Raw genomic sequence first — 27,067 nt, forward strand, 5'->3', positions numbered from 1 at the left:
TTTGAAATTTAAAGAAAAAAATTTATTGAAGATCTGAAAAACAATTCCTAAAAGATTGACTTGTCCAGAAACTGTAGCTACACAATGCATTGCGTCTATCATGTTAAAACGTGCATAAGACACAAATACAAAAACCATGAAACAAGCCACCATTCTTCAACAATCTGAGCAAGGATAATAAAATGCCTAAGGAACAACATAGATGACTTGCAAAGGATGGGCTCTTTTACTTTAAGCACCATTAAAAAAAAGAGAGCACAAATGGATGAGTGTGTTCAGTTATATACACTGAATTGAACCTTTGGCACTAGGAATGAGAGCATTTTGTCATATAGCATTAACACGTATTATAAAAGTGCGTAGTGTCAAAGGAATAGAACCACCAGCATTCAAAAGCAGCTTTGTCAACTAGGCAATAAAACACTCAACAGTATGTCTTTCTGTTGTCCATCACTGAATACACTGGTAGCAATTTTGAAATGTAAAAAAAAGGAAAGAAAAGAAAAAAGGAGATATAACCCCTTTTATTTTCTCTGTTTAAAATCAAACAGAAAACAAAACATACATCGATTTTGTTATATGCTAACATTTTCAAAGTACATCATTTGTACAAGAGAAGGACTAAGAACAAAATGTGTTTACAGAGACTCAAAGAGAAGCGAGTGTCCGCAGTCTCACACAGCCTTCCGATGATACTCCGGAGGAGCCACTTCATAATCACTGGCACTAAACAAAGTGGCAGAATTCTTTGCCAGGTACCTGAAAATGGAAGTTATTCATGATAAAAATGAAAAATTCTTATCTGAACACCTTTTCCCACAGAATAAGCATAGTCACATAAAATATACAATCATCGCCCTTATGTAAAAAGATGTTGTAATTTAAAAAAATTTTATTTTTCACTGCCATTGAGTTGATTCTGACTCCTAACAGCCCTGTCCTACAGGGCGCAGAACTGCTCCTATGGGTTTGAGAGACTAATCTTTCTCCCATAGAGCAGCAGCTAGTGGGGTTCCCAATTGCTGGCCTTGTGAAGAGCTGGAGTCCGATGTGCCACTCACTCACTGCCTCCACCAGGGCTCCAGAGGTGTTATGTTCCTGTAACTCGGGGAAGTAAGGTTACACACCAGACAGCACTATCCAGGAGTAGTGAGGTGTAGAATTATTTCAATTACTTCCAAACAGAGGAATAAACAGTAAAGTACTTCACAATACCTGCAAAGTTGGTGGTTCCAACCTACCCAAAGGGATTGGGAAACTCACAGCCTTGAAAGCCTGTGGTACAGTTCCTACCTGTGGGGTCACCACAGACACCAGAGACTAGGGTTAATTCCACAACAGAGAAGCCTTTACTAAAGCATCAACATGCAAAGACTCTGGATTTGCACCCTCGTCAAATGGCAGCTTCGGCCTTCTTCGGGTACTTAAAGTTTCCTTTAGAATGCTGTTTTAGGAATGTGAAGAAATCTTAAGGGGAAAACCAGGGGGAAGATGGATGGGATATGGTTCCTGCCTTTTCTCCACACCACAGATTATACCACCCTAGCCCCCATCCCCACTAGTGGCCCATTGTCCTTCAAGAAACGTGACCAAGATTTTCTTGGCCTCTCAAGAGACACTGTAGCCTTCTGGAAAGGAGCCCCGGGGATGCAGTGGGTCGGTCTCACAGTAAACTGCTAACTCACAGGCCAGTGGGTCTTAAGCCGCCTTTTACGCCGGGAGGAAGATGGGGCTGTCTGCTCGCCTCATGTTGGGAGCACTGCTACTCTGGCCTTTAGGGGTGATTTGAGTCTGCATCGACTCAATGGCGAAATGTTTAATTTTTCTTTTTATTAGATCATTTTATTGAGGGCTCTTACAACTCTTATAACCCACCCATCAAATGTATGAAGCTCCTCTTTTTCCCCCTCCATCCTCCCTCACCCGGTGACCCCTTGGATAAACCATAAATTATTTTTTTCATGTCTTACACTGATCGCCTCTCTCTCTCTTCCCCCATGGTTGTGTGTGGTTAGTCGGTTATGTCGATGACTGTGATCGGTTCTCCCTTCCTCCCCTGCTATAGTTTTTCTTTTAATTAACCATATGAGCGGGCCTTTCTGTATTTAATTAGGCATACCACCCTATCCCCTTAGAAGTCCCAGTTGAGACTGGACCTTGTTTACATGTGGCTGATCAAATTCTCTGAGCAATGTACTTGTCTTAATCTTGGTAACGCGCCCAGAGAACTTGTCTGCAGCTAGTCATTGATCGGTCCCGTTTAAACACATTTTGTTTGGATATAATTAAAAGTTTTATTCCTCAAATAGGTCCTCCAAAAAGCTTTCCCAAGTACTCTCCAAACATTTTAAACTATAGTCCCTTTACAGATACATTGACAATTTGTTTTTATTAAGCTTTCAACTGCTTTATGTTGTTTTTATGTTGGTTCTGTGAATTTCCTGTTCTATTTTAAATAAAAACTCTTCTTGTGTACTCACACATGTTGACAAGCACAAATTAACATTCTTTTATCTTTTCCTTTAAGGTTATTTTCATCAGACTTTTACATTTTATAGTCAAATCCAACAATCATTTCTAGTATCATTAAAATGTGTTTTAGGAAGGCCATTCTTGCTACAAATCTAAAAAGTATGAACCTACCTTTCTCAATCTTAATAGGTTTCTTTGAGAAGTTATGACTCATCTAGAATTGTTACATGACAGTATGGATCTAAATTCCAAATGACTAGCAAGTTATGACATCATCTACTGTGAATATTTCTTTAATTTCTGCATGACACTGATAGCCCATGTCTAAAGTGTCCGTATACTTATACTGTGTCAGCACCCTGCTCGACTCGACACTGGCTGTTGTTGGCACAGTAAATTCACTACACTATGCTTTTGCCATTAAGCAGATGTGCACTTACTTTAGGAAATCGTGAAGGTAGTTCAGTAACAAAGCAAGACTCTTCTCATCCAGAGGCGTATAGGCCAGCATCGCTCCAATTCGCACTTTTTAAACAAAAGAATTAAGTCCAAATTATACCTAAGCAGTTCTATAACCATATTTCAAATATGTAAGCAAATGCACACTACATTCCCTTAAAATACATGAGAAAATCTTATTTTAACTATACTCTTCACTTTAAAATTATTTGAGATACAAAAAAATTTTTTTTTGAGATTCTTTGAACTTTTAAATTATTAAAAAAAAACCCAACTATGTGCCAAAACAACATTTTCTATGTAAGAGAAAAAATAACAATCACAAATGAAGGTCCAAAGGGAAAAGCAAAATGGTTTTCTAAAGGGCACTTACCAAATAACCTCAGCAGATGTGGCGCTCCGTACACCTGGGACATGGGCGCATCGGGGTGGTCTGCGAGGATTTCAGCGTACTGAGGTCTCTCAAATTTGTAGAGCAGCTGAGTGCCCAGCATTACGTTGAAGTACTCTTTGATCCCCGCCACGACTTCATTAACAGCATATTCCCTTATGAATCAAACACAGTCACTTTGAAAGGTACCCGTGGGAAAAATCACAACCAAGACGCAGGAAAGAAGCAAGGGACAATGAGCTGGTTGCCCAACTGTAACATTATTTTTGAAAGGGACTTGAAAATGGTTACTATGAAATAACTTTTCAAAACTATGTTAAGCCAAGATTAGGGGTAGAGTATAAGAGTATCCACATAGAAGACTACGTTTTACCTTTGGGACTAACAAAGGTTAAAATGTCTGATGCTTTAAAAAAAAAGAGTTCGCCAAACACCATTAACTAGTCAACGAAATTTACTATTTGGTCATTTCTCACGGCATTAACTTTTCAGAGTGACAAGTTTCAAACAACGAATAAGAGGTGCATATTCTTACTTATTGTCTGTGTTTCCTCGAGATTTCTTGTAATTTGCATAATCCTCTAAAATGGAGTCCACATTCTTCTTGGCAGGAAGATAAAAGAGCTATGAAAACAAAATTGCACTGAAATATCAGAATTCTTTACAAGGGCAAATGAAAGTGGAGCATCGTTGCTACAATACCTAATAATATCCAAGGGCACATGAGGGAGGGGGGAGCGGGGAGGGAGGGGAAAAAAAAAAGGACCTGATGCAAAGGGCTTAAGTGGAGAGTAAATGCCTTGAGAATGATTGGGGCAGGGAATGTATGGATGTGCTTTATACAATTGATATATGTATATGAAAAGAAAAAAAAAGAAAATGATTAGGGTAAAGAATGTACAGATGTGCTTTATACAATTGATGTATGTATATGTATGGACTGTGATAAGAGTTGTATGAGCCCCTAATAAATTGTTTAAAAAAAAAAGAGCTCTGACTAATGGGAAACATATTGAAACCCTGGTTGGAAATGTGGGGGAAAGGACTTGAACTGACACCCCAAAGAATATAGAAAATTGTTGGTGAACTTATGAAAATACTTACAACCCCACAGATTATAAAAAATGTGTACATTAAAGAACCAAACATGGAAAAACATCCATTAATGGGAAAAGGTAAAACCTCTGGAGCAGACTAGTCTACAAGATATGGTAGGTTAAAGTGTCTTCACGTGGCTCTTCAACCCAAGTCTGTAAACTCCCACCAAAGGATTGGGTGGACACTATGCAATTAGGGCATTGATAACACTGAACAGAAGGGACTGGCCAGTTTTCGATACCACCCCTGTAAGGATAAGCCACTCTTGGAAACAGGGAAGAAAGCAAGCTAGAAGACCTCAGTGGAGGCCACTGAGACCAAAGGAATTCAGAAGAGCAGCAGCCACACTACGGGGCACCTTCTCCTCAGGTGGCCAATGTGCAACTATAGGACAGAGTGACAAGCAGGCGGTCACAGAGGCAAAGGTCAAGGGACTCGTGGCCGAAAGACTCAGAAGCAGAGATCCTTGGCTGCTGGCCGAGGAGTTCAATACCTATATCCTAACTGTTCACTGGTCTTAACTTGTAGCAACCCATTAACTTCCTTACCTACTCTATTAATTTATAACGAACTAACTAATTTATAATTAACCTGAACAAGGATCAAGAGGCAGTTGTGTGAACAGAACAAGGGAATATCCCATGGTTTAAAACCAGGAAAGGTGTGTCAAAGGTGTGTCTTTCAGGAGGAAGACCTGGAATAAGAAGGATGGACCCAATGGCTGCACTGATGAGCTCAATCAAATATCAGAACCATTAGGAAGATGGTACAGGAGGGCAGTGTTTGGTCCTGTTGTGTATGAAATGGCTCGACTCAATGGCACACCTAACAACATTAACTTATCTGTTTAACTGTATTTTCTCTTTTGAGTTCTGTGTGGCCATGGAAATAAATGAGTAAACCCCATACAGATGTAGAGTGCTGCAGGGGAAACAGAATAGCAGGACCAAGGTGTAAACCTGGCTGTTGAGCTAGAGTAAACAAGGATCCGAAGACCACACATCTTGCACATGACCACATTTCTGAAAGTCTTCTAGAACCTGAAGCAGGTCCATGATCTGCACCCCATCCTTTTCATGTGTTCCTTGATTAGATTCAGGTTCTTTATGAGGCCATGAGTACTTGGTGCAAGAGGAACTGTGTGTCTTGCGCCCCACTCGCACAAAGACAGTAAGTAGGTGGTTGTCCCATTTTCAATCATAGAAAGGTTCCCTAGTGTGTTGTCAGTCACTGCCCTCCTGATTCACCACTATCAAGTTCTCCAGCACTTCCAGTAACGATCACCTATACCCGGTACTACTTGATCAGGAGTCATGAAACAATTCCATTTGCATTTCTCAGTCAGAAGTCCCCTACAAATGTAGAACCTTTTCTTATTAACTGTTACTACTCTGAAATCAATCCTTTCCTTAAAAGACAGGAAATGTGCTAGTTTTGCCTTATCAATGATCAGAACACAGCAGTGACCCAGCTCTCCCTTTCCTTACTACGACCTTAGACAAGAGCTGTACGTTTTTCTGATCCAAGTCATTTTGCTCATTAAATTGTTCCGTTACTGAATGAAAACAAGAATGTATACTACTCAAACACTGAAATTCAAAACACTTTTTGGGGGGAGAAAGGGAGTGCTTTAAGGGGTTTCAGTCAAGAACACACCTTACAATTGTGACGCTTTCAAATTACCTGTTTTTGCCTTGTAATTAAGTCCCAGTCATCAACAAGCCATGGTTTTAGTTCTTCGGGAATCTTGACTTTGACTTCAACTCTGTTCATGAATGCTTCTTCCTAAAGAGAGGGAGAAATTAAAAAACATTGTTTTTCTTGCTAAATAACCAGTTTTTTCTCTCAATTTTAAAAGTCACCTTATTATAAATGAAGACTATAACTGCTGGAAGAACCTTTTCTTAAACCAAAGTAGTCTCCATTTAATATATTTTCATATGAAGGCAAACATCTTTGAGACAATCTACTTCTTAGTAAACACCTCCACTTGACGTATTTTAACAAGAATTTTCCATCCTGACTACATAACCCGACACCCCCCAGTCATCGAGTAGATTTAATTCTGACTCCCAGCAACCCTATACAGGGGTTCTGGTGGTGCAATCTCTAAAAAACAGAAGCAGAGCAGTTGGTGGGTTTGAACCACCAACTGTGAGGGCTGACAGCCCAAAGCTTAAATCGCCACACCATGGGGGGGGGTGGGGGGGTTGGAAATAGATGTAATTGTATTGATTGCTGAGTACATCTTTAGTAGCTATCTAAGGGCACTAAGTGTTCAGAACAGTCCACTTTTTGAGTACACCGCTTTTGCTTCTTTAGGAGCCCTGGTGGCAACCAAGACCAGCAGTTCAAAAACACCAAGCACTCCCTCAGGAGAAGGTGCATTTTCGACGCCTGTAGAGTTCTAGTCTCAGACACTCCCAGGACAGCTGTACCCTGTCCTATAGGATCAAAATGAGTTGGCATCAACTTGATGGCAGTCAGTTCGCTTTGGGTTTGTCTGGTTGCTCTTTGTTGCGTTGGAAATAAAAACCATACTAAATGTAAAGACACTACTTTCCAAATTCTTGGGAATTTGTAAATGTTTTAACTATAAATCCGAAATGAGACACTTTACCATTTACACGCCACGACTCTACCTACCTATACACAGGTATATATCTATCTGGAAGGCTTCCTTTTTCTGTTGCTTTTTAAACCATGCTGGGACTTATAAAATCATTTAATGTGACATCTGAAAAATACTGAGTTCACAGGTAAACTGTAGATAAACTTTATGTGAAAATGAATTGAGGTTGATGGAGGGCCTAGCACCAACACAGGGGAAAAAGATATACAGGAATATATCCTTAGCCAAAAATCAATGAAGTATTCATTTCAACTGCCAATCATGCTAGCATGCTTTTAAGAAAGAACCACATTGTACATTCCAGGATTACCTGAATGAGTCGTTAACACACGGCCGAGACCAAAAAATTCCAAGATGGAATTCAAAATCCTAAGAAAAAACTCACATTTTCAACAGTTGGATCCACTCGGGCCCTTTTCTTCCGAGGAGGCTGCGGTGTCTCGCTGGTACTGCCGCCATCTCCATTGCCAGGTGCTACGAAAAGGCACACAGGGGTGGGGGGTGTGAAATGCGGCACTGCAGCCAATTAAGAAAGTCTTAAGGAAAATAAGTCTTTTAACACATACAACTTTCTTTCATTGAACAGATACTACGAAGAGCCATGTGATGAACAATTCTATCAAACATGAGCTTTAAAGTAACGTTTAATACTATTACTATCTATTATATCATTACTCTCTACTTTATCCATGATTTCAAAATGCAAATGTTATGAAGACAAAAACTTAAAATTTAAGGGAAAAAAAGCTTACTTTTCTGTTTATTCTTTTTTGTTTTCCTAAAAGAGAAGAAAGAGATATTAAATAATCACCGCTATTAAGATTCCTCTGCCTTGATACCCAAGTCAGGTTCATGGGAAAAAAAAAAAAACGTCTTGGTTAAGGTATGGCAATAATGCAGTTTCTGGCTTTACTGATAACAATGAAATTTCCACTTCCTCCGTATACTAGGAAAATAAACCACGAACATTCCAAGAGACTTTCTTCTGGAGTTACTGGATTAATATTTCTACCAAAATAAAAGTTAACTATCTCACTTAGAGATAAAGTACTTTAGAATCAACATAATTCAAGTTTAGATTTGTATACTTTTAGGACCTTTCCACTGTTACAGGACCAATCTTTCATGGATTTATCTAAGCTGCACTCTCCAATTTTCAACACGGCAGGCTCTATTCAACCACATTCAAGGGAGTAAATCACGACCATTTCTATGATGCAAAGTAGAAAATTATATTTTTCCCTTTATGATAAGTATCTCTAGAGCATAAGGATGAGTTTATAAATTCCAAGACTATACAATTACACTTAGGATAAGACAAACTGAAACATTATAATAGTGTTATTTTTCCTTAGCTTTAAATAATACAAACGCTACTAACTACTCACTTTAAGTTAGAATTGACTCAATGGCAAGGAGTTTGGTTTGACTTGAAAGCTCCCCACCAACCATACATCATAATACTGACAACTGATTAATGTAGCAAAGGCTCCTAGACATCCCCGCATCTTTCTGCTTAAGCATGTAAAGCTAGTTTCTCAAACTGCATTCAGCTTCATCTTATTTCTAAACACCAATGACTAGTTAAAACATAGGCTGTGTCGATTCCATCTACTTTAAAGAATGAGTGAAGTCATTAAGTCATGCTGTAAGGAAAATGACTAGATAAAGCAAGAGAAGCCTGGAGGTTAAAGTGACAACAAAATTCAGATGCATTCACTATGAGCTTGGAAACAATAAATACTGCTTCCTAACCAGAGCACTTACACTTCAGCATATTCAGAACAGAATATAAAGTAACATTAAAACCTCAAATCAAAATGAAACAAACATATTTTTATAATCACCAGATTTGTTGTATTCTCCCTTTAAAATGGGCTTTCTATTCTACCAAGGAATAGCAGCTATTTAAAATTCTCTCACACTGTGATGACACGTTCTCTACTAAAGGAGGGCTTCTGGGAGCGGCTATCAAATTCCTTGTTTGAAGCAGGAAATATACAAGAACAAGATGAACCTGAACCAGTTGGGCTTCCAATCACAAGGTCTGCAGCTCAAAACCACCAGCCACTCCAAAGGAGACAGTTCAGGCTTTGGACTCCTGTCAACAGCTACAGATCAGAAACCCAGAGGCAGCTCCAGCCTATCCTACAGGGTGGCTCTAAGTCAGACTCACTGGATGGCAGATGCGGAGGATCCTTCTTGAAAGACTCAGGGGCTGTCAAAGGGTGGGAAATGTAAGCCTTCAGACATTTACATTCATTACTTTTCTGGTGGAAACTAAAACATTTTAAAGCTAGAACACTCATTTTATATTCAAACAAAAAATCTTCTCACCGTACTACCACTTAGGTATGGGAGCCCTGGTGGCCTAATGGTTGTATACTGGGCTGCTAACCACAAGATCAGTCATTTGAACCACTAGTCAGCTCCAGGGGAGAAAGAGAGCCTTTCTACTCCTGTAGAGTTACAGACCAGGAAAACACAGGCGCAGTTCTACTGTCCTACAGGGTAAACTCACTAGCAATCAGTATCGACTTGACAGCAGTGAGCCTGGTTTGGGTTCATCACCTACCGTGGTTTCCCAGAAATAAGACATCCCCCGAAAATATGACCTACTTACAGTTTTGCCACTCGCTGAAATATAAGGCACCCCCCCCCCGGAAAATAAGGCCCACCAAAGCTACCGTTAACCATAGCGGCGGGCAGCTTACTGTTGGCTGCAGCGCAGCTGGAGCGGACAGAAAGTGCAAGTAAATGTACCATAGATTGCTGTACATGGGAATAATGGTAGTAACAAGACATTCTTGATACTGTAGGATTCACAGTTTTGTCTGATTATGCTGTTGTGATGACAACTATTACCATACCATATACAGGTAATAAATTTCCTTTTATTGTTGTTCAATAAATTTGTACCATATTCTTCTTCATGGAAAAATAAGAGATCCCCTGAAAATAAGACCTAGAGCATCTTTGAGTGTAAAAATTAATATAAGACATTGTCTTATTTTCGGGGAAACAGGGTAGGTTAGGTTACAATAAATAATAATAATAATCTGAAAATAACTGCCATTGAGTGGCATGTTACCATACCTTCCTTCCTTGCTGGTTTTTTTTTCCACCAAAAAAGGGTTTGTAAAGCTTTAAATGCTTCAAAATTCAAGTCTAATCAATAAATCTAAAAAACAGAATGTCAGTATATCAAAACATGACCAGTACATGACCAGAGACCTGAAGCTCTCAGTATTTGATTTTCTCCAGTCCCTAAGAATTGAATCTGCACAGCCAATAATTCATGCATCACAGTTCACAGCCAACTTATGCTATGTAAGCTTTTCTCAGCTGTTCTTTAAAGTCCACGTGGACGCACACCAGCCTGTAGGACGGACTCCAGGGCTGTGAATAAGAACCCAAATCCAAAGGAGGGAATGGTAACGGAGCTTAAAATACCAACACTCGGTCCACAGGAGACTATGGATGACGATGGAAGCCCAAAACTCCACGTGTGGGGTCCACGCAGAGTAAGTCTCTGGTGAATCCATTCTGACCATAGACCAAGGATGTCAATACTGTTGTCATCAATCAGAGAATATTTTGGAGACGATTATAGTATAGTTAAGCTAAAATGTAGCAATAGCATCTTATCTGGTCCCTCTTTTTATCTTGTATTAGGTTAAAAGAGTAAAGGGGAACTATACACGGATTGTTAAGCCCCTGGCGAATCCCCTATGAAAATAAACCAGGGATGTGAAGAACATTGCTATTGTGCACAACGTATTGGAAAGTGGATTATAGGTTAATTTCTAACTCCTTTATCATCCAATCTCCCTTTAAATTTGTTCTAGTTTTTAATACAGTCTACTTTCTTTTGTTAGTTGCTTTTGGGTTTGATTTTGGTATACAAAACCCAGGATGTGTGAATCTAGAGATAGTAAGTGAATTAATGGTTTAAAGAGTATGATAAAGGAGGTTAAGGGAAAATGACAAGCTATTAAGGAGTGCAAGAAAAAAATAAAATATGCTAAAATTGACTGTGGTAATGATTGTACAACTCTTCTTGATATACTGAAACATTGAATTTTATGATGTGTAGATTATGTTCCCAATGAAATGGTTTAAATAAAGGTATTTGTTTTTCTCATATTTTTAAAGGGGTGGCCATTGTTTTCTTAACATTATTGAAGATATACATTACGTAATCCATTTATACACCCCCATTTCAGGTATACAAGCTTTAGGCATATAATATGTAACATGTTCATGTATATGACTTCCAACCTGTGCTTATTACCAAGATATTCTCTAGAACAGGGGTCCTCAAACTTTTTAAACAGGGGGTCAGTTCACTGTCCCTCACACCCGTTTGAGAGCCAGACTATAGTTTAAAAAAAACTATGAACAAATTCCTACGCACACTGCACATCTTATTTTGAAGTAAAAAAACGAACGGGGCAAAAGCACCTGGCGGGCCACAGTTTGAGGACCCCTGCTCTAGAATCTTAAATGTCTAATAAGGGAGGGTTACTTGAACTCCTAACAGCTCACATATTCCTCACCATGGGGTCTAGGGGAGGAAGGGAATTAGGATATATTTTAGCACCGCTTTTAAAAAGCAAACCTTGTCATAAACTCAACACTCTGTCCAAGGCAACTTAATATTATCTTTATGAAAGAGGAATACATTACATGTACATACATACAACTTCAAAGGAGATCAGCAAAGAAACTTTAATAAGAAAAATTAAAGAATGAATATGTATATTCTTACCAACACGTTTTGGAAGATCCAACAAGGTCCCCAAAGGTCCCACTTTGAAAACACCCTAACACATAAAGAGTACCAAGTAAAAAGATGGCGCTGCTTACACGTCAACGTTTTTCTGCTGCAGCCCAGACGTCTTCTTCCCTGGAGCGGCCCCTCTCATCTTCCCCTCCGCATACTGCTCCCTTCAAAATTAATGTAGAATTAAGTCACCATAAAGTCCACAGAGAAACCAGTTATGTTCTCCTCTTCATCCCATTTAGAAATTTGTATTTAAATTCTGGTTAATCAGAAACTAACCAACATTAAGCTGCTCATTTTAACGTTCTCCAGTCTATGCGCATTTTAGTATAAAAATTTTTAATGTCAAATGAAAAGATAATGTATTTACATTATCAAACAAGCCTCGAGACACGAAGATTAAGTGCCTGACTTTGGAGTCTCCTACACCCACCAAATTCCAAGTAGTAAAAAGTGTTAGCAGGGTCTGTCATATAACTGGAAATTCTGTTTGTTTGTTTGTTTGTTTTGTCTGTTTTGTCACCCAATAATCCCAAAGCTTGACAAGGTTTTTTAAACTCCATTTTAAGCTTTTCACTTTTCTTGATAAGCATTTCAGCTTTGAAATGAAAAGTCCTTACCCTATAGACTACTGTCTTCCAAAATCCCTTTTCCCAACGTGCTTTCAGAACTCAAGAATGACAGGGATCTCCCTCACTGCCTTGTTTCTCCCAACAACTAAGTGTACCTTCAACAGCCTCAGAAATGACAGACCATTTCTTACAGCTGCAGCCCTCTCCACCAGCATCCTAACTCTCCCTGTTTCTAGTTACACTGCTGATGATAGGCATGCTATGTCTTTTACCTAGGGAAGGTTTGTCCAAATTATAACACAGCAGCTGAAAAGCAACCAAAGATTGGGGGGGGGGGGTGATGCCCACAGAACCCAAATTTATTATTTTATTTTGGGGTACCAGGAAGACTCCACTAAAATGTCTTCTGTGTCTGTTGCCTGAGCAGAGATGCTGCTTCTCAGAAACGAAGCAGGTGATGTGATGCTGTCTATACACTTAGGAGCCCCAAACTTATAAACAGGCAACTAATAGGATTCCATTGTCCATCTATGACTAAAAACTAATTCACAGACATTTCCTCATAATCATTTTGCAAAGCAAACTTACTGGTTGGCTTTTTGAAGTTCTCTCTGTTTCTGAAGATTGGTGTCCACATATTTGAGCACTCTGCTTTCTGGAACCCACTCATCCCAGCTAAAGAGAGAGAGGAAAATTAAAGTATCACTCTAGAAACTTCCATTACTACTCAGATGCCTATTCGTCTGTAAGAGTACAGAGGCAAAACCTTGCATTTCCTGAAGCAATTTGGTACTGCAAATCCACTGTCAACTAAAATGACAATCTAATCAATGTCCTCCTTGTGAAAAAGAAAATCTTCATATTCCCAGAAACAGTATTCCAAATCTAAACCGCCAACAAGTTCAAACACAGGTTCAAGTTATTTTTAAGAATGGCATTACAAGTATGCTATTTAAGTTAATGTAATCCCGAAACCACTGTTTTCTAAAATAATCTTATCGGGCCCGTACAATCCATCCATCGTGTTAAACATACTTATACATTTGTTGCCCTCATCATTCTCAAAACATTTTCTTTCTACTTGAGCCCTTGGTATCAGCTCATTTTCCCCTCCCTCCCGAAACCTTAATAATTTATAAATTATTTTTTTCATGTCTTACTCTGACCAACGTCTCCCGTCACCCACTTCTCTGTTATCTGTCCCCGAGGGAGGGGGTTATATGTAGATCATTGTGAACGGTTCCCCCTTTCTCCCCCCCCCTTTCCCTAATCCTCCTAGTATTGCTACTCTCAAATATTGGTTAAAACCACTAGTCTTTCATAATAAATTATCTTAAAAGATTTCAATGACCAAAAATTAAGCAAAGTCTATAATAAACAGATTAAAACAACCAAAAACCCACTTAACACAAATTGGTTAGTTAGCTGTGTCACGGCAAGGTTATATAACTCTTCATATACCTTGGTTTCATCATTTACAAAATGGGAACCGTATTCTTTTGGCAAAAGTCTGTTATAAAAATAGTGTGAAACATGTTAAGAATGCCTGACATATATTAGCAAACACTGAAGATGTCAGAAACCTGTCAGGAAGCCTAAAATACTCAAAACCCCTCTCAACTGACTCAACCACATACAAAAATTAAATTATAACAGCTTATCAAACTACAGGCAGTCCCTTGATTACAAACTAAATTCATTTCTAAATCTATTTAAAAGTTGTTAACTGTTAGAAGTTATATACTGACATCAAATGTTTGACTTTAGCGCATTCTTTTATTTAAAAAATACTTCAAAACAAAACAAACTTCCTTACCCACAACACCCTTAGCAAAATACTATGTTTTGATGACAAGTCCCAAAGTAGCATGTTTGTTACTTACAAACAACTACATGTACCTTTAATCTTTAATGTAATAGGCTTTATGGGCTTACAGCTACTACAAAAGTCGGACATTTGTAACCTAGAGACTGCTTGTACACAACTTCAAATCTGCATTCACTCACATATATATGTACTAACTTCCAAGGCTGACCAGAAAACGGGTTTTCTAAACATCAAAAGGTAGAGCCAGGGAAGTATCTAGTTGATTAGCCTATGTTGACATAGACAACAGGGCCTTCACAACAAGCTATCCCATGGGGTCCTTACTCAAGGGGAGGGCGAGGAGGGCCTTCTTCAGGCGTCTCGACTTTGTGTGAAGGAAACCCTTTCTCCTGCTGATGGAGCTCCTTTAGTGACACAATTAGATGTATTCTCAAAGCCAAGAGACCTTTTAATACTTTCCCACCTTTGACCTCTCTTATTAGACAAAAGGGGAAAAAAGATTAAAAAAGCAATCTTCAATATAATTTCCTAGAGAAAACTTGAAAACATGCATTTACCTAGAGGTCAGGAGGGGGTGGTGTACTGAGGGAGCTCCTTCAGGAACAGGAAAAAGGGCTACAATATCCTCACGTGTCTTCAAAGTTTTTTCAGAGCGCCTGGGCCTCACAGCACTTCTGATATAGACAGCACAGTACAAAGTAATCTCAGTAACTAAGTGTAGAATTTAGCTTAAGCTTTAAGATTCACTTACAAATGGAATAGTTAAATGTCTGTCTTAACAAATTCCAATGTTTTTGAAAATTTAGAAATAGCTTAATAACTATTGTACTTATGAAAAAGTATAAATATTAACTTTAGTTTTTAAAAATTCAAATTTGGAGTTTGAGTTTTCATTATATCTTTTTTTTTGTTTAAAAAAATGCTTTTAAAGTAAGGTATCCCTCCCTATAAACCAACTTTTCCAAACGAGGATGTTAGGTATCTAACATCGATTCCAATTCTCTCTTAAACCAAAAGGAACTAGCCAATTTTTGTTAATTCCTACCATGAGGTTCCATTTTAGAACCTTGCAAATTTCCCCTCTGCCATGAAACCTCATTAGACAGTCCCCCACAGCCGTTCAGAACCACCAGCCATAAAACCCATTAAATTAAAAATCCACATTACCACAGGTGTTTTGCAGTACCCATCAATATAGTTATTACTGTTAGTATTATGTTAAAGATGTTTTTATTGTATCTGAAATGGTTCCTTTGGCTTTTTTAGTACATAGAAGGTCCATTATGTAAGACTAATATTTGAATGACATTATATACAAACCATTCCTAACTTTTTGAACTTATATATAAATTTGACTTAAAGACTTAGGAACGGAACTCAGGTAGGGGCCTGCCTGTAAATGTTTCTAAGAAACTGAATAAAAGATCTAATTGCTGTACATTCCCTTCATGTGGAAACAAAGGAAAGTGCAAGAACACCCTTGGTCCTGGAAAACAACACAAGGGTACAGTAGCGGCAGAGAAATGTTTAAGTTGTTCAAGCATTAAAAAAAAGTTCAGAAATTTCCAAAGGTAGCTTCTAAATCAGTTCTCAAGGTTACAAATGGTCCATGAAAAGTACTTACAGAACACACTAAAGAAAATCACAGCACACCTGGTATTTGAGTCACTCCTCTTTCAAAATTGGTTTATTTTTCCTTCTATGAATAGTTAACAAGTGTAATCTTTCCCAAAAATTACATCCATAATTGCTTATATACCAAGTCAACCACAAAAGCTACCTTTAATATATAGAATCCAAAATTAGTCTTAAAAGGAGATTGACACATCACTAACATTTAATGTCATAGTTCTTGATTCTATTTCTAAAGAGTAATATACAATTAGCTAAGAAAGCAAACTAAATCTATACAAGTTTATTTTTTGTTAGTTAAGCTGTATAAATAAACTATAGTATTTTCACAATTTGATAAATTACAAATGTCCCTTAATAGTCTTTGAACTACATATATAGCTATAGTTTTACATAAAAGATCTATTATCTATGGGCAGTCCCCAAAATAGGAACAAATTCCTCTCCTAGTTCTGTTAAAAATCTGTAAGGAGCCCCAATAAAATGATTAAAAAATAAATAAGAATCTGTAGCAAAGTTTAAACAGGTTCATACTAGTCTTATTTAGCCTTACTTTGGAGCAAGAAAAAGTTTGAGGTCTGTCTAGTTATTTGTAAAGCTGCATGTGCAGCAAGTCAGTAATTACGATGAATCTGGTGGGGTTGACTTGGTCTGATTATTTAAAAATAAGAGCAAAATTACATAACATACAAGGGCAAATGAAATAGATGTTCATAACCTGAGGGACTGCCAGTATATGAAAGAATTACATGCACAAATAATGTTCAGAACTAAGGCAAAATGTGGAAGGGAGAGGGCAGTAGAATGCCAAATTTATCTCATGAATTTGCTGTTTTTTCTGACACCCTATTTGGGCTTTACTTAACAACATATCAAAATAAGGTGTTATGTATCCTGTAAAGAACCGAGATTTTCATTGTAACTTAATATGCTCAGATCTTATCTGGATATCGATGGAATAACAAAATAAAATATTAAGTTAAACAAAAGATGAAAATACACTTCTAATATTTCATTTAACAAGAAAAAGTTGAGAGATATTCTAGGAAATACAAGATAAAATTCTTGACTATTAGAATCAATACTAAAATTACATTTAAAACCATAGTTTATTTCGAAAAGACTTTTCTCCATTACTCAATTCTTCAATACTTAAAAAGTCTAAGGTGGTTACTTTTGATACTGATATGACCTAGTGTGAGAAATATATTTCACTCTCCTAACTGAACTAAAAACCACAAGTTGTCAAAATATGCTTTTTTACATTTAGATTTCCACCTTTCAATGCTTGTAATGGAGAAGCCCTGGTGGCACAGGGTTAATTAAGTGCCTGGCAGCTAATGACGAGGCCAGCACTTCTAACCACTCATCTCTCCAAGGAGATAGATTTGGCAGCTACTTCTGTCAAGATTCACAGCCTTAAAAACCCAACCAATGGAGCAATTCTACTCTGTGCTAGAGTCATTATGAATCGGAATCAACTCAACAGCAGCAGGTTGGTTATGATCATGGAAGTTAAGGGTCAATATATTTTCCTGGCTAGAAGCAACTGAAGTGTACCAAAGAAATGAAATTAACTAGATTGGTCACCTGGATAGAGGGTTAAGAGACAAGCCCAAAAGCAAAGGTTGGTATATTTCATAACAAGACTTTCCTTCCCTGGAAGTTATCAAATCAGATGGCACTGCCCAAAAAGTTAACCAGGTACCAGGAGCATGGCTTGAGTAACATAAAGCCTTAAAATGTACTCGAAACAACTCCTATAAGTATTACCAATAGTGCCATCTTTGAAGGACATAAGACCGACCTGCTTATCTTTACCCATGTTCATACCTGAGAATAAACCACTGTGAAAAGAATAACTCCTGGGGGTGGAGAATTAGGCACTATGAGTAAATGTCTATTTAAGCTAAGTCATATGCTAAAAAAAGTGAGCGACGTTCTGTCAACATCTGTTTCCTAAGTGCAGAAAAATGGACCCATAAATTTTAACTCCCCAACTAGGCAATCACTCTCTTGGGGGGGGGGGGGGGGCAACCAGTCACAAACATAACTATTGAAATCATGTCTGTAGTCATTGAGTTGGTGCGAGTAAGGCCAGAACATTCAGGCTGGTCTGAAATGTACCAGGGTCAGAGTAGTGCTTACCTGACACTCATCATTCAACCAGGACAGTTAGATCGTTAAGACATCATAGCAGAACCCAAGAAATAATCCAGAGAATGAAGTACATTTAAGATAAAATGGTACTGTGTGTACCTAGGCAATGTACTTTTTTCGTTTCATTGTACTGCAAATGGTTCACCTTTTTCACTGATATTAAAACCGCTTAAGAATCAAGACACATATGCTTGCAGTCACAACTACACTATTAACCACATATATTGCGTTTAAAGATCTAATACTCACTTTTTATTCCAACCACTGTAATGTATAAAGTATTTCACTTGTTTGTCCTTTATCGCAACCTTTACACACTGAAATAAAGAAGAAAAAAATCACTTAGAACTTAAAGCACCACTAGTGATGCTCTAAGTGGCTCCTTAAACTTAAAAATTATGACATTATAAGAAAAAGTTTAATTGCTCATTATGTGTGGTAGACGGAGGCCTGCAAGCGCAGGTGGCCTGCCCTTTCCAAGATAAATGAATTCTGCATAAGGACCACTGAAGAAACGGAAAAGGAAATTTGTTTAGTCATGAAAACCTTGTACTTTTGGAAAAACCCCTTTTGATCTTGTACAGAAAAACACAACTTTTATGTAGGCACCGTATATAATACATGTAACATGAAAAACATGTTAATCATCAGTTTGTTACCAGTTAAGACTCCCAATTAACAGGTTATAAGCAGTTACATGAAACAAAGTCTCACCGTCTTTTCTTCTAAGGATCACTCTAACTATACTTCTTCCAAGACAAGCTTGTTCTAAGGAGCTGAAATGCTCCTTAGAACCAAGGATGGCAAGACTTGGTCTTCTTGCCTACTGTGGACACCAGGTAGTGTTTCATTCTAGTGCACACGGCACTGCAGTAAGTTAGAGCCAACTCCAAGGCCCCTAACAACATTCATGGTTTTGGGGGAATCAAAAGTTACATGTGTATTTTCAACTGTGCAGGGGAGTCATTGTCCCTAACCTACGAGTCGCTCAAAGACCAACTGCATATTCTAAAAGGACTCCCATTAGAGCTTACGAAAAAGACACGCTGCAGAGAACCCACTTAAATAACTAGCAAAGTAAGGGATTTAAAACAATTTATGTTCTTCTTTAAAAAACAATTAGAGGTGAAAGCCACTAACGTCATAATTCTCTGGTTTGAGATTGAAGTCATTCTCAGAGATAAACCAAGAGTTCTGTTCCAAACACCATTAAAAAAATCATTCACCACTATGTTTTGCTGGCAAAAACCTGCCAGTTTAAATGTTTACTGACAGTTGATACAACAAAATAATACTCATCCAGGGATACAAAACCCAACAGGACTCAAAGTCTACTTATATACAAGTGTTGAATCACTCAGATCACACGCACATCTCACCATCTGATCCCCAAATTGGCCATTTTAGAACTTTAAAAGCATACATTTATGTATTTTAATCATAATTGAAAATAGGTTTTTGGCCACATTGTCCAACACGTTACAAACATTAAGACTATTTTCAAAGATACATAAAGCTATTTAACAAGAATTTATATTAAAATCACCTGTAATTAAGCTAAGCATAATGTGGTTGGATATTGTTATAGCTTGCTCATTTTAAACACTTTTTAAATTGCTGAAAGCATTTTCAAGTCTTGAAATGTTTATGCTAAAGAGCTTACCAAACACAAAGTATGATGAACTTTGGAATGGATGAGCCTCCCTGTTTGTTTTAGGCTAAAGGAGCTCTGAAGGATTCAAATTTAGCCATACAAACTAATCAAAAGTTAAATGTACTCATTTTTGTGAGCCTTTATTTCTAATCCAATTAGCTCAGTACTTCAGAGGCCTATTACATTTACATATAAAACTAGCAAAAAAAATTTTTTTTTAAGTAACTAGCAGTCTTCTCTCACAAGTCATTAACTACAATGTCATTTACTCCTACAACCCATCCCTCCCCTCACTCCTCCTTCCAGTCACTGGGTCTGTTTTACAGGAGCAGCACTATGGGTGGCAAAGTCAGGAGGGAGTAGCAAGAAGAAACCCAGAAAAGGAAAATGGGCAACTCTTTCACTGAAGCAACAAACGACTGAAACTTGTTATTAAAATATCAGATCTAATCAGAAGTCAATCTGGCCAACTTCTCAAAGAAAAACAGGTTTCCTACCTTTGCTTCATAAAGTAGAGGCCCATGAAAGCACAGTACTCTCTCACCTGTAAAAGTGAAAAACAGGGTTAACTGTATTTCTCCTTTCCATAGAAAGATTCATATTATGTCGAAGCATCACATTTTTATTATGTATTCCTTAGTGGTTAGCTATGCATGGATTAATACTACTACAGCTTATATGACTTTAAAAACAATTTTCTAGAATGCTAACCTATTTAAAATCAAACCATCTATATAATCTGCTGAGTAGTTATAAACTTACTGGCACTTGAACTACCTATATAGCGACCTGAATACCAGCCGAGGCACCTAATTTTACCACAAAAACGGCATAGAAAACATGCTGGAAAACTTGGCTTATACGCGAGTATAGACGGTACCTTCACAAGTTAGCAGTAAAGAGAATAAATAATAAACTACTTGGGAGGGTCACAGGAAGCCAGGATCCAGTCAGAGGGAAGTAACTTAAGTATAGGATAGGGTGACACTATCAGAGAACTATTAAGTACTTTCTATCATCAATGGAGCATACAATAAACATGCAAAAGTTGTCATTAAAGTTGTATGTATCATGAAATTCCTGTTAATGAAGTCTGAATTTTATATAAACTTAAGATTCATGGATTAGTTTTTAAAATTACACGCTTTTCAAGTCTCACCAAAGGCATAATACTACAATCCCCCAGAGTAGAAAGCAGTAACTTTACTTAAAAACAACAACAAACCTTTTCTATATGTAACTGATCTAGTCTAAAGAACCAATGCTAGAGTTTGCAGGGCCTATTCAAAGCTAGGCAATGTTTTGCTCAGCTGGAGCCCACCAGCCAGTAAGTACACAAAACTTGAAGTTAGAACTAGAAGATGGTGACCAGTCATCTTCAATTGTCCAAGGGTAAGAACTCAAATGTGTTTGAACCAAAGGCATAAGTATTTAGGACAAACAGGTAAGATGAAAGTTTAGAAGACTGACAAACTCCCAAGCCAGTGGTAACCAGAAAAAAAAAAAAAACCCAGAAGGAGGGGTATTCAGATCACTTTTGGCCAGTTACAGTAGCTTTGAGCATATCCAAATGGGAAGTGTGTAGTAAACAAACACAGGCCTGGAACTGAGAATTGAGCGGGAGTTCTCAATGAATACTGTGGGCAATGTGAGGATACAGATTAGATCTTATAGTAATAAGCAGCAGCACAGAAGATGAAATCTGTTGCATTTCTCTCTCCAGGTACACTTCAAAGGCATTCTGAAAATAGACCCATCAGGGATTATGTTGCTGTTTTTGTTTTGATTGCTATTCCCAAAAATAACTGCACGAAGGCTAAGGTCCTTATGACCTCTTCTCCGGTCCCAATTTTCTATTGAGAATACAACCCTTGATAAAGCCTGGTTTTGTTTTTTTTTGAGAAATAGAATGCTCAGCAATTGAGTAAAGAGCACCACCTTATCAGATCTGATTTCTAAGCCTTTTTCCTCTACTCAATCTTTTCTCATCCTCTCAAGTACCAATTACAAAGGCAATCCAATTCTATCAAACAAACTTGAAGAGTTTCCAATTCCCCATCTCCCTCCCACTGATTGATTTGTGCTTTAGGAACATCACTTTCATGCCAGTTATCAATCTTTTGATTCTAATTCTAGACAATGAGCGTAATACTCTACAGCAGTGGTTCTCAATCTTCCTAATGCCACCCTTTAATACAGTTCTTCTTGTGGCGACCCCCCCATAAAATTATTTTCATTGCTATTCATCACTAATTTTGCTACTGTTATGAATCGGGCGACCCACAGGTGGAGAACCGCTGCTCTACAGTTTCCTTCATCCTGTGTTTTAACAGACGTCCAAATACACGACTAAGTTCAATACAAAGCAGATGCTGCTGGACAGCATTTTTATCACTGGGGGCTAGTGGAGTAGTGCGTTAGACTCACTGGGTTGCTAACCACAGTCCAAACCCGCCAGTTGCTCTCTGGGAGACAACGGGGGCTTTTTGCTCCCCCCAAAATGTACAGCCCAAGAAATCCAAAGAGGCAGCTCTCTTCTGTCCTGTGGAGTCACTGTGAGCTGGAATGGGCTCCATGGCAAAGAATCTGGTTTGTCTGGTGTCATTATTAAATAAGAAACCTTCCAAGAATCATGAAAAACGAAGTATTAAAAAAGCTATTTCCCATTAGCCTGTGTGACTGCAAGGTGTAGAAGGGACCAGGTATCAGGCACCAAAGAACAAAATAATCTTATCAGTGGGTGCCCACCTGCCCGACATGATCACTGAAGACAAATGTGTGCACAGCAAATGTGAAGTAAGCTGATGGTGCCCACCTATCAAGAGATAGCGTCTAGGGTCTTAAAGGCTTGAAGATAAACAAGCAGCCATCTAGCTCAGAAGCAACAAAGTCCACATGGAAGAAGTACACCAGCCTGTGCGATCACGAGGTGTGTGGCCAAAGGGATCATGTATCAGGCATCAAAGAACAAAAAATCATTACCATTGAAAATGACAGTGAGTGCAGAGTGGAGACCCAAAGCCTATCTGTAGGCAACTAGACACCCCCTTACAGAAGAGTCGTGGAGAAGAGACGAACCAGTCAGAGTGCAGAGTATCAAGGAGGACACACACAACTTTCCTCTAGTTCCTCAATGCTTCCTCCCCCCCCCACTATCGTGATCCCAATGCTACCTTACACATCTGGCTAGACCAGAGCATGTACACTGGTACAGACAGGAACTAGAACCAAACATAGGGAATCCAGGACAGATGATCCCTTCAGGGCCAGTGGTTGACAGTGGCCATACCTAGAGGGTAATGGGAAGGTGGGGTGGAAAGGGGGAACCTATTACAAGGATCTACATATAACCTCCTCCCTGGGGGGGGATGAACAACAGAAAAGTGAGTGGAGGGAGACATTGGTCGGTCTAAGATATGACAAAATAATTATTTATAAATTATCAAGGGTTCATGAGGGAGGGAGCAGGGAGGAAGAGGGAAAAATGAGCTGATATCAAGCGCTCCAGAATAAAGAAAACATTTTGAGAATGATGATGGTAACAAGTGTACAAATGTGCTTGACACAATGGATGTATATGGATTGTGATAAGAATTGTACGAGCCCCCAATAAAATGATTTTAATAAAACTATTTCCACACATTTATGATTCAAATCCTACAGTTTATTTAATGAGTCCTTTGAGAAACAGCTAAGCACTGAACAGTGAATTGAAAGGTCACCAGATGGAACCTCTGAAGGATTCAGATTTAGAGACTGCGTCCATGAAGATTGTTATTAGGTACTGTCAAGTCAGTTCCAGCTAATAGCAACCCCATGTACACACCGGTTCTGTGCTTTAAAGGATCCTATTAGGTCAAATGAAGAAAAATAATTGATGTACCTGAATTATGACACTGGCAAAGAATACTGAAATTACCAGACTGCCGCAAAACGAACCAACAAATCTGTCTTGGAAGAAATACAGCCAGAATGTTTTCCAGAAGGATGGCGAACCTTGTCTTATGTACTTTGGACATGCTGTCAGTAGAGCCAAGTCCCTGGAAAAGGACCTCATACTGGGTAAGTGGTAGGGCAGCCAAAAAGAGACCTTCAGGGACATGGACTGCAACGAGGGGCGGCTCGGGCACAGCAACTATGAGGATGGTGCAGGACCTGGCAAGTTTCCTCCATTGTACATAGGGCCTCTGTACTGGAATCAACTGACAGCACCTAACAACAGGTTTCATTTACTTTTATAATCCCAACTTTTCCAGTTTTAAGATAATTGCTAGCATTACTCAATATTCTTTTTACAAGTCATACTCTGAACATTAAAAATAACTTTAATTTCTAGGGAAAATGGTTATATAATCCAGCATTGACACAGGTAAAAACACACCTGGAAAGTGATGGATGGTACGTGTAGACACATGCCTGCATTAATTTTTTAAAATCATTTTATTGGGACTCATACAACGCCCATACATACATCCATTATATACACTCATTGCCCTCATCATTCTCAAAACATTTGCTTTCTACTTGAACCCTTGGTATCAGCTCATTTGCCTGTATTAATTTTCAACATCTTCCCTGTACTCTGGTTCACACTCTTCTCCAACTCACCACAATGCCAATACGTAAGATTTTCATTTTCTGTACACCCATTCACTCTACCCTCCCTGTAATTTAGAATGAAAGCAAGACCTCAGTGGATTTCTTCCTTTGGGACAGAAATGAACTTTCCACCAGACTCCTGATAGTCTCTTAGAATGTTTTTTAAATGCAAAGGACATGGGATATAACACAAAGGAAACCAACTATTGAAATAACTGGTGAGTCATGAGTTTTTCCCAACTCAGAGTAGCCCTATAGGGCAAAGTAGAACTGTTTCTGTGGGTTTCTGAGACGCTAACTTTTTGAAGGAGTGGAAAAGCCTCTTACTTCCAAGGGTCTGCTGGTGGTTTACAACTGATAACCTTTCAGTTAGCAGCCCAATGTGTAACCTGCTAGGCCACCAGGACGCAGAACTGTATTGAAGTAGCTAACAAAATACTTTAAATATCATTTTCTGTGATGTTCCATGCTCTCAATACAGTAAATGAGAACTAGCTGTTGGTCCATTAACGACTACAATTTAAAAATGAGGATAAATGCTATCTTTCTGAACTGTAGCATTGGAATATTAAAGTATTTGATTTTTGCGGGTACCAAGGCCCAGCACTAATGCATTTTCCCTCTTTATCTGCAAGTAGAGCATTCCTACAAAACATAAGCGGAAAGGGCGTTTACCACAATGCTTATGGGGATAAAAAGGTTTCGTGTCCCCAGCTCCCTAAAATAACCTACCAAACCATACCAAACAACGCAGAAAAGCTAAAAATAACACACAAAAGAGGAATAAACACAGAGCCTCACAAAACAAGAATTTATGTATCTACAGTACAGTTCCCAGGGAAGGATTTTGGCAACACCACTCTCGATGCTGGGGGTGGGGGGGTGGTACCCCAACAGCTCTCCGGAAAAAACGAAAAACAAAAGCTTCAGCTAGTCTGCAGCACTGGCCCCCACCTACTTCCCCCACGAAAGAAAATCCTTCCGTTCAAAAAATGTAAAAGTTCAGTACTATAAAGTGAATTTCCCTGGTGCTACTACTTGTTTTTTGTTTTTGTTTTGAGGGGGAGGGGGGTGACGGGACACGACGACGACACTGAATTAAAAACTGAAATACCAAAGTTCAGACATCAAAAGCCAAACCAAACCCAGTCTTCAAGACAATACCGACTGGCTCCTAACGAGCCTACAATACGGTTTCCTTAACGAAATTGTCCCGCGGGCAGTTAAGACTCATCTTTGCCCGGAGGGGCTAACTGTTGGGTTTGAACGGCCGTCCACACCAAGCAGCCCAGCACCTAACCTAGAGCTCCTTAGAGTTCAGTGAGAAGTTAGAAGGGGGTCGTGGGGTACTTGGGCCGTGCGAGAAGGACGAGGCTTGCCACTCCGTCAAGCTGTATACAGTCTTGGACACCCACGGGGGCAGTTCTACCTTGCCCTGTAAGTTCGCCACGACTCGGAATTGACAACTGAGTTTTGTTTTTGAGATTAAGAATGGTTGCTCTAGAACACTGAGATAATACATCTGCAAAAAGTTATGGTCGTCACAGCTTCTCCAAGTGGGAGAAGGCGGCCACGCAAGCAAAACACACTCGGAAACCTAACAGAGGCGTGCTTAGAATTACAGCGCCGTCTTCCCCTGGAGGGTGGTGGCCCGCCTAGCTTACTTACTCAAAAAAAGTCAATTATAAAACGATTCCAACTTCAAAAACTGTTTGGCTAATTTGCTGCAATGAGTCACAGGGCCGCAGTGCTTTAAAAAACGACACCCAGGCTCCGGGGCTTAAAAAGCAAACACGAATAATAGTAATAATAATAATAGCACACTTCAGTTGTTTTATTTACCCTCCCCCTTTGCTTTTCCTTTCAACAAATCCTCACGGCTCATTCGCACAGAGGTTAGCAAAAAGATGCCGGGAGGCAACTCCAGGCACCCGGAAAGCTAGCCTTGTCCTTTGAACCCCCACCCGCCACCGCGAGGTCGGCGCCGGGGAACGGGCTCCCGTGCGGTCGCGAGGGAAGGCGGCGCCGCGGCGGCCCTCACACTGCGTCCGCCGGCCGCAGCCCAGACGCCGGCGGCCATGACGGGTCGGCCATCTTGCAGCGGCCATTTTACCACGCAGTTCTCCCGCCCCGAGGCGCGAAACCCACCCTGCTTGCGCAACTCGGCGTCTCCAGGGAAGGCGACCACCTCGGGGCTAGCGCCCGGCGGACCCGCCCGCCCGCCCCTGGGCGCCCCTCGAGGCCGGCACCTCGGCGGGCGCGGCCCAAGCGGCGGCCGTTAGCTCCCCTCCCCCCGCCCGGCGCCACATCACTTCCCCTAACGGCCGCCATGGCGCACCCGCCGCCTCCCTACAATAGGCTGCGCTCCCGGCGCCCTTCCTCCGAACAAAAACAAACACTGACCCGGGCTTGGCCGCGCGCAGAGCCTGCCCTCTCCCCGCCGCGTGCACAACGCCAGCCAAACGCTCTCGCCTCAAGTTCCCCGGCGCCGCGTGACGCACCCAAGCCACCCTCTGCAGTGCGTTTTCCCTGCACAAAGCCTCCTCAAGACGCCGCAGGCGCCGACCCCGGCCCCTCACACCCATCCGTGCCAAACCCGCCGCCCCCTCCGAGGCCGTTAGGTGCCCTTTCCCCAAGGGACCGAACTCACCCTCCTGGAATTTAGGCTTCGGGTCCTGCTTCGGCGCCATTTATAAGTGATTCGCCGCCTCCTCCTTCTCCCACCACCCCCGACTACCGCCCCCTACTCTCTACCCCACCGAGCTCCGCCCCCGATGCGCCGTC

General features: G+C 39.8%; 1 protein-coding gene across 2 annotated transcripts; it reads right to left on the minus strand.

Annotated features, from left to right (window-relative positions):
* Window positions 1-27,067, minus strand: MORF4L1 (mortality factor 4 like 1). Of its 2 annotated transcripts, XM_075535184.1 has the most exons (13): window positions 26,934-27,067; window positions 20,182-20,228; window positions 18,280-18,347; window positions 14,796-14,912; window positions 12,999-13,085; window positions 11,922-12,002; window positions 7,805-7,830; window positions 7,438-7,526; window positions 6,104-6,205; window positions 3,858-3,946; window positions 3,305-3,477; window positions 2,913-2,997; window positions 1-759 (listed from the first exon to the last, which is right to left on the minus strand). In XM_075535184.1, exons 1-13 carry the CDS (start codon window positions 26,971-26,973, stop codon window positions 675-677), a joined length of 1,089 nt encoding a protein of 362 aa, XP_075391299.1. In that variant the 5' UTR covers window positions 26,974-27,067; the 3' UTR covers window positions 1-674. The 2 variants fall into 2 exon arrangements, with proteins under 2 accessions (XP_075391299.1, XP_075391300.1); XM_075535185.1 differs by lacking the exon at window positions 14,796-14,912.

Source organism: Tenrec ecaudatus, chromosome 17 (assembly GCF_050624435.1).
Source record: "Tenrec ecaudatus isolate mTenEca1 chromosome 17, mTenEca1.hap1, whole genome shotgun sequence".
In the NCBI taxonomy this organism is placed as follows: domain Eukaryota; kingdom Metazoa; phylum Chordata; class Mammalia; order Afrosoricida; family Tenrecidae; genus Tenrec; species Tenrec ecaudatus.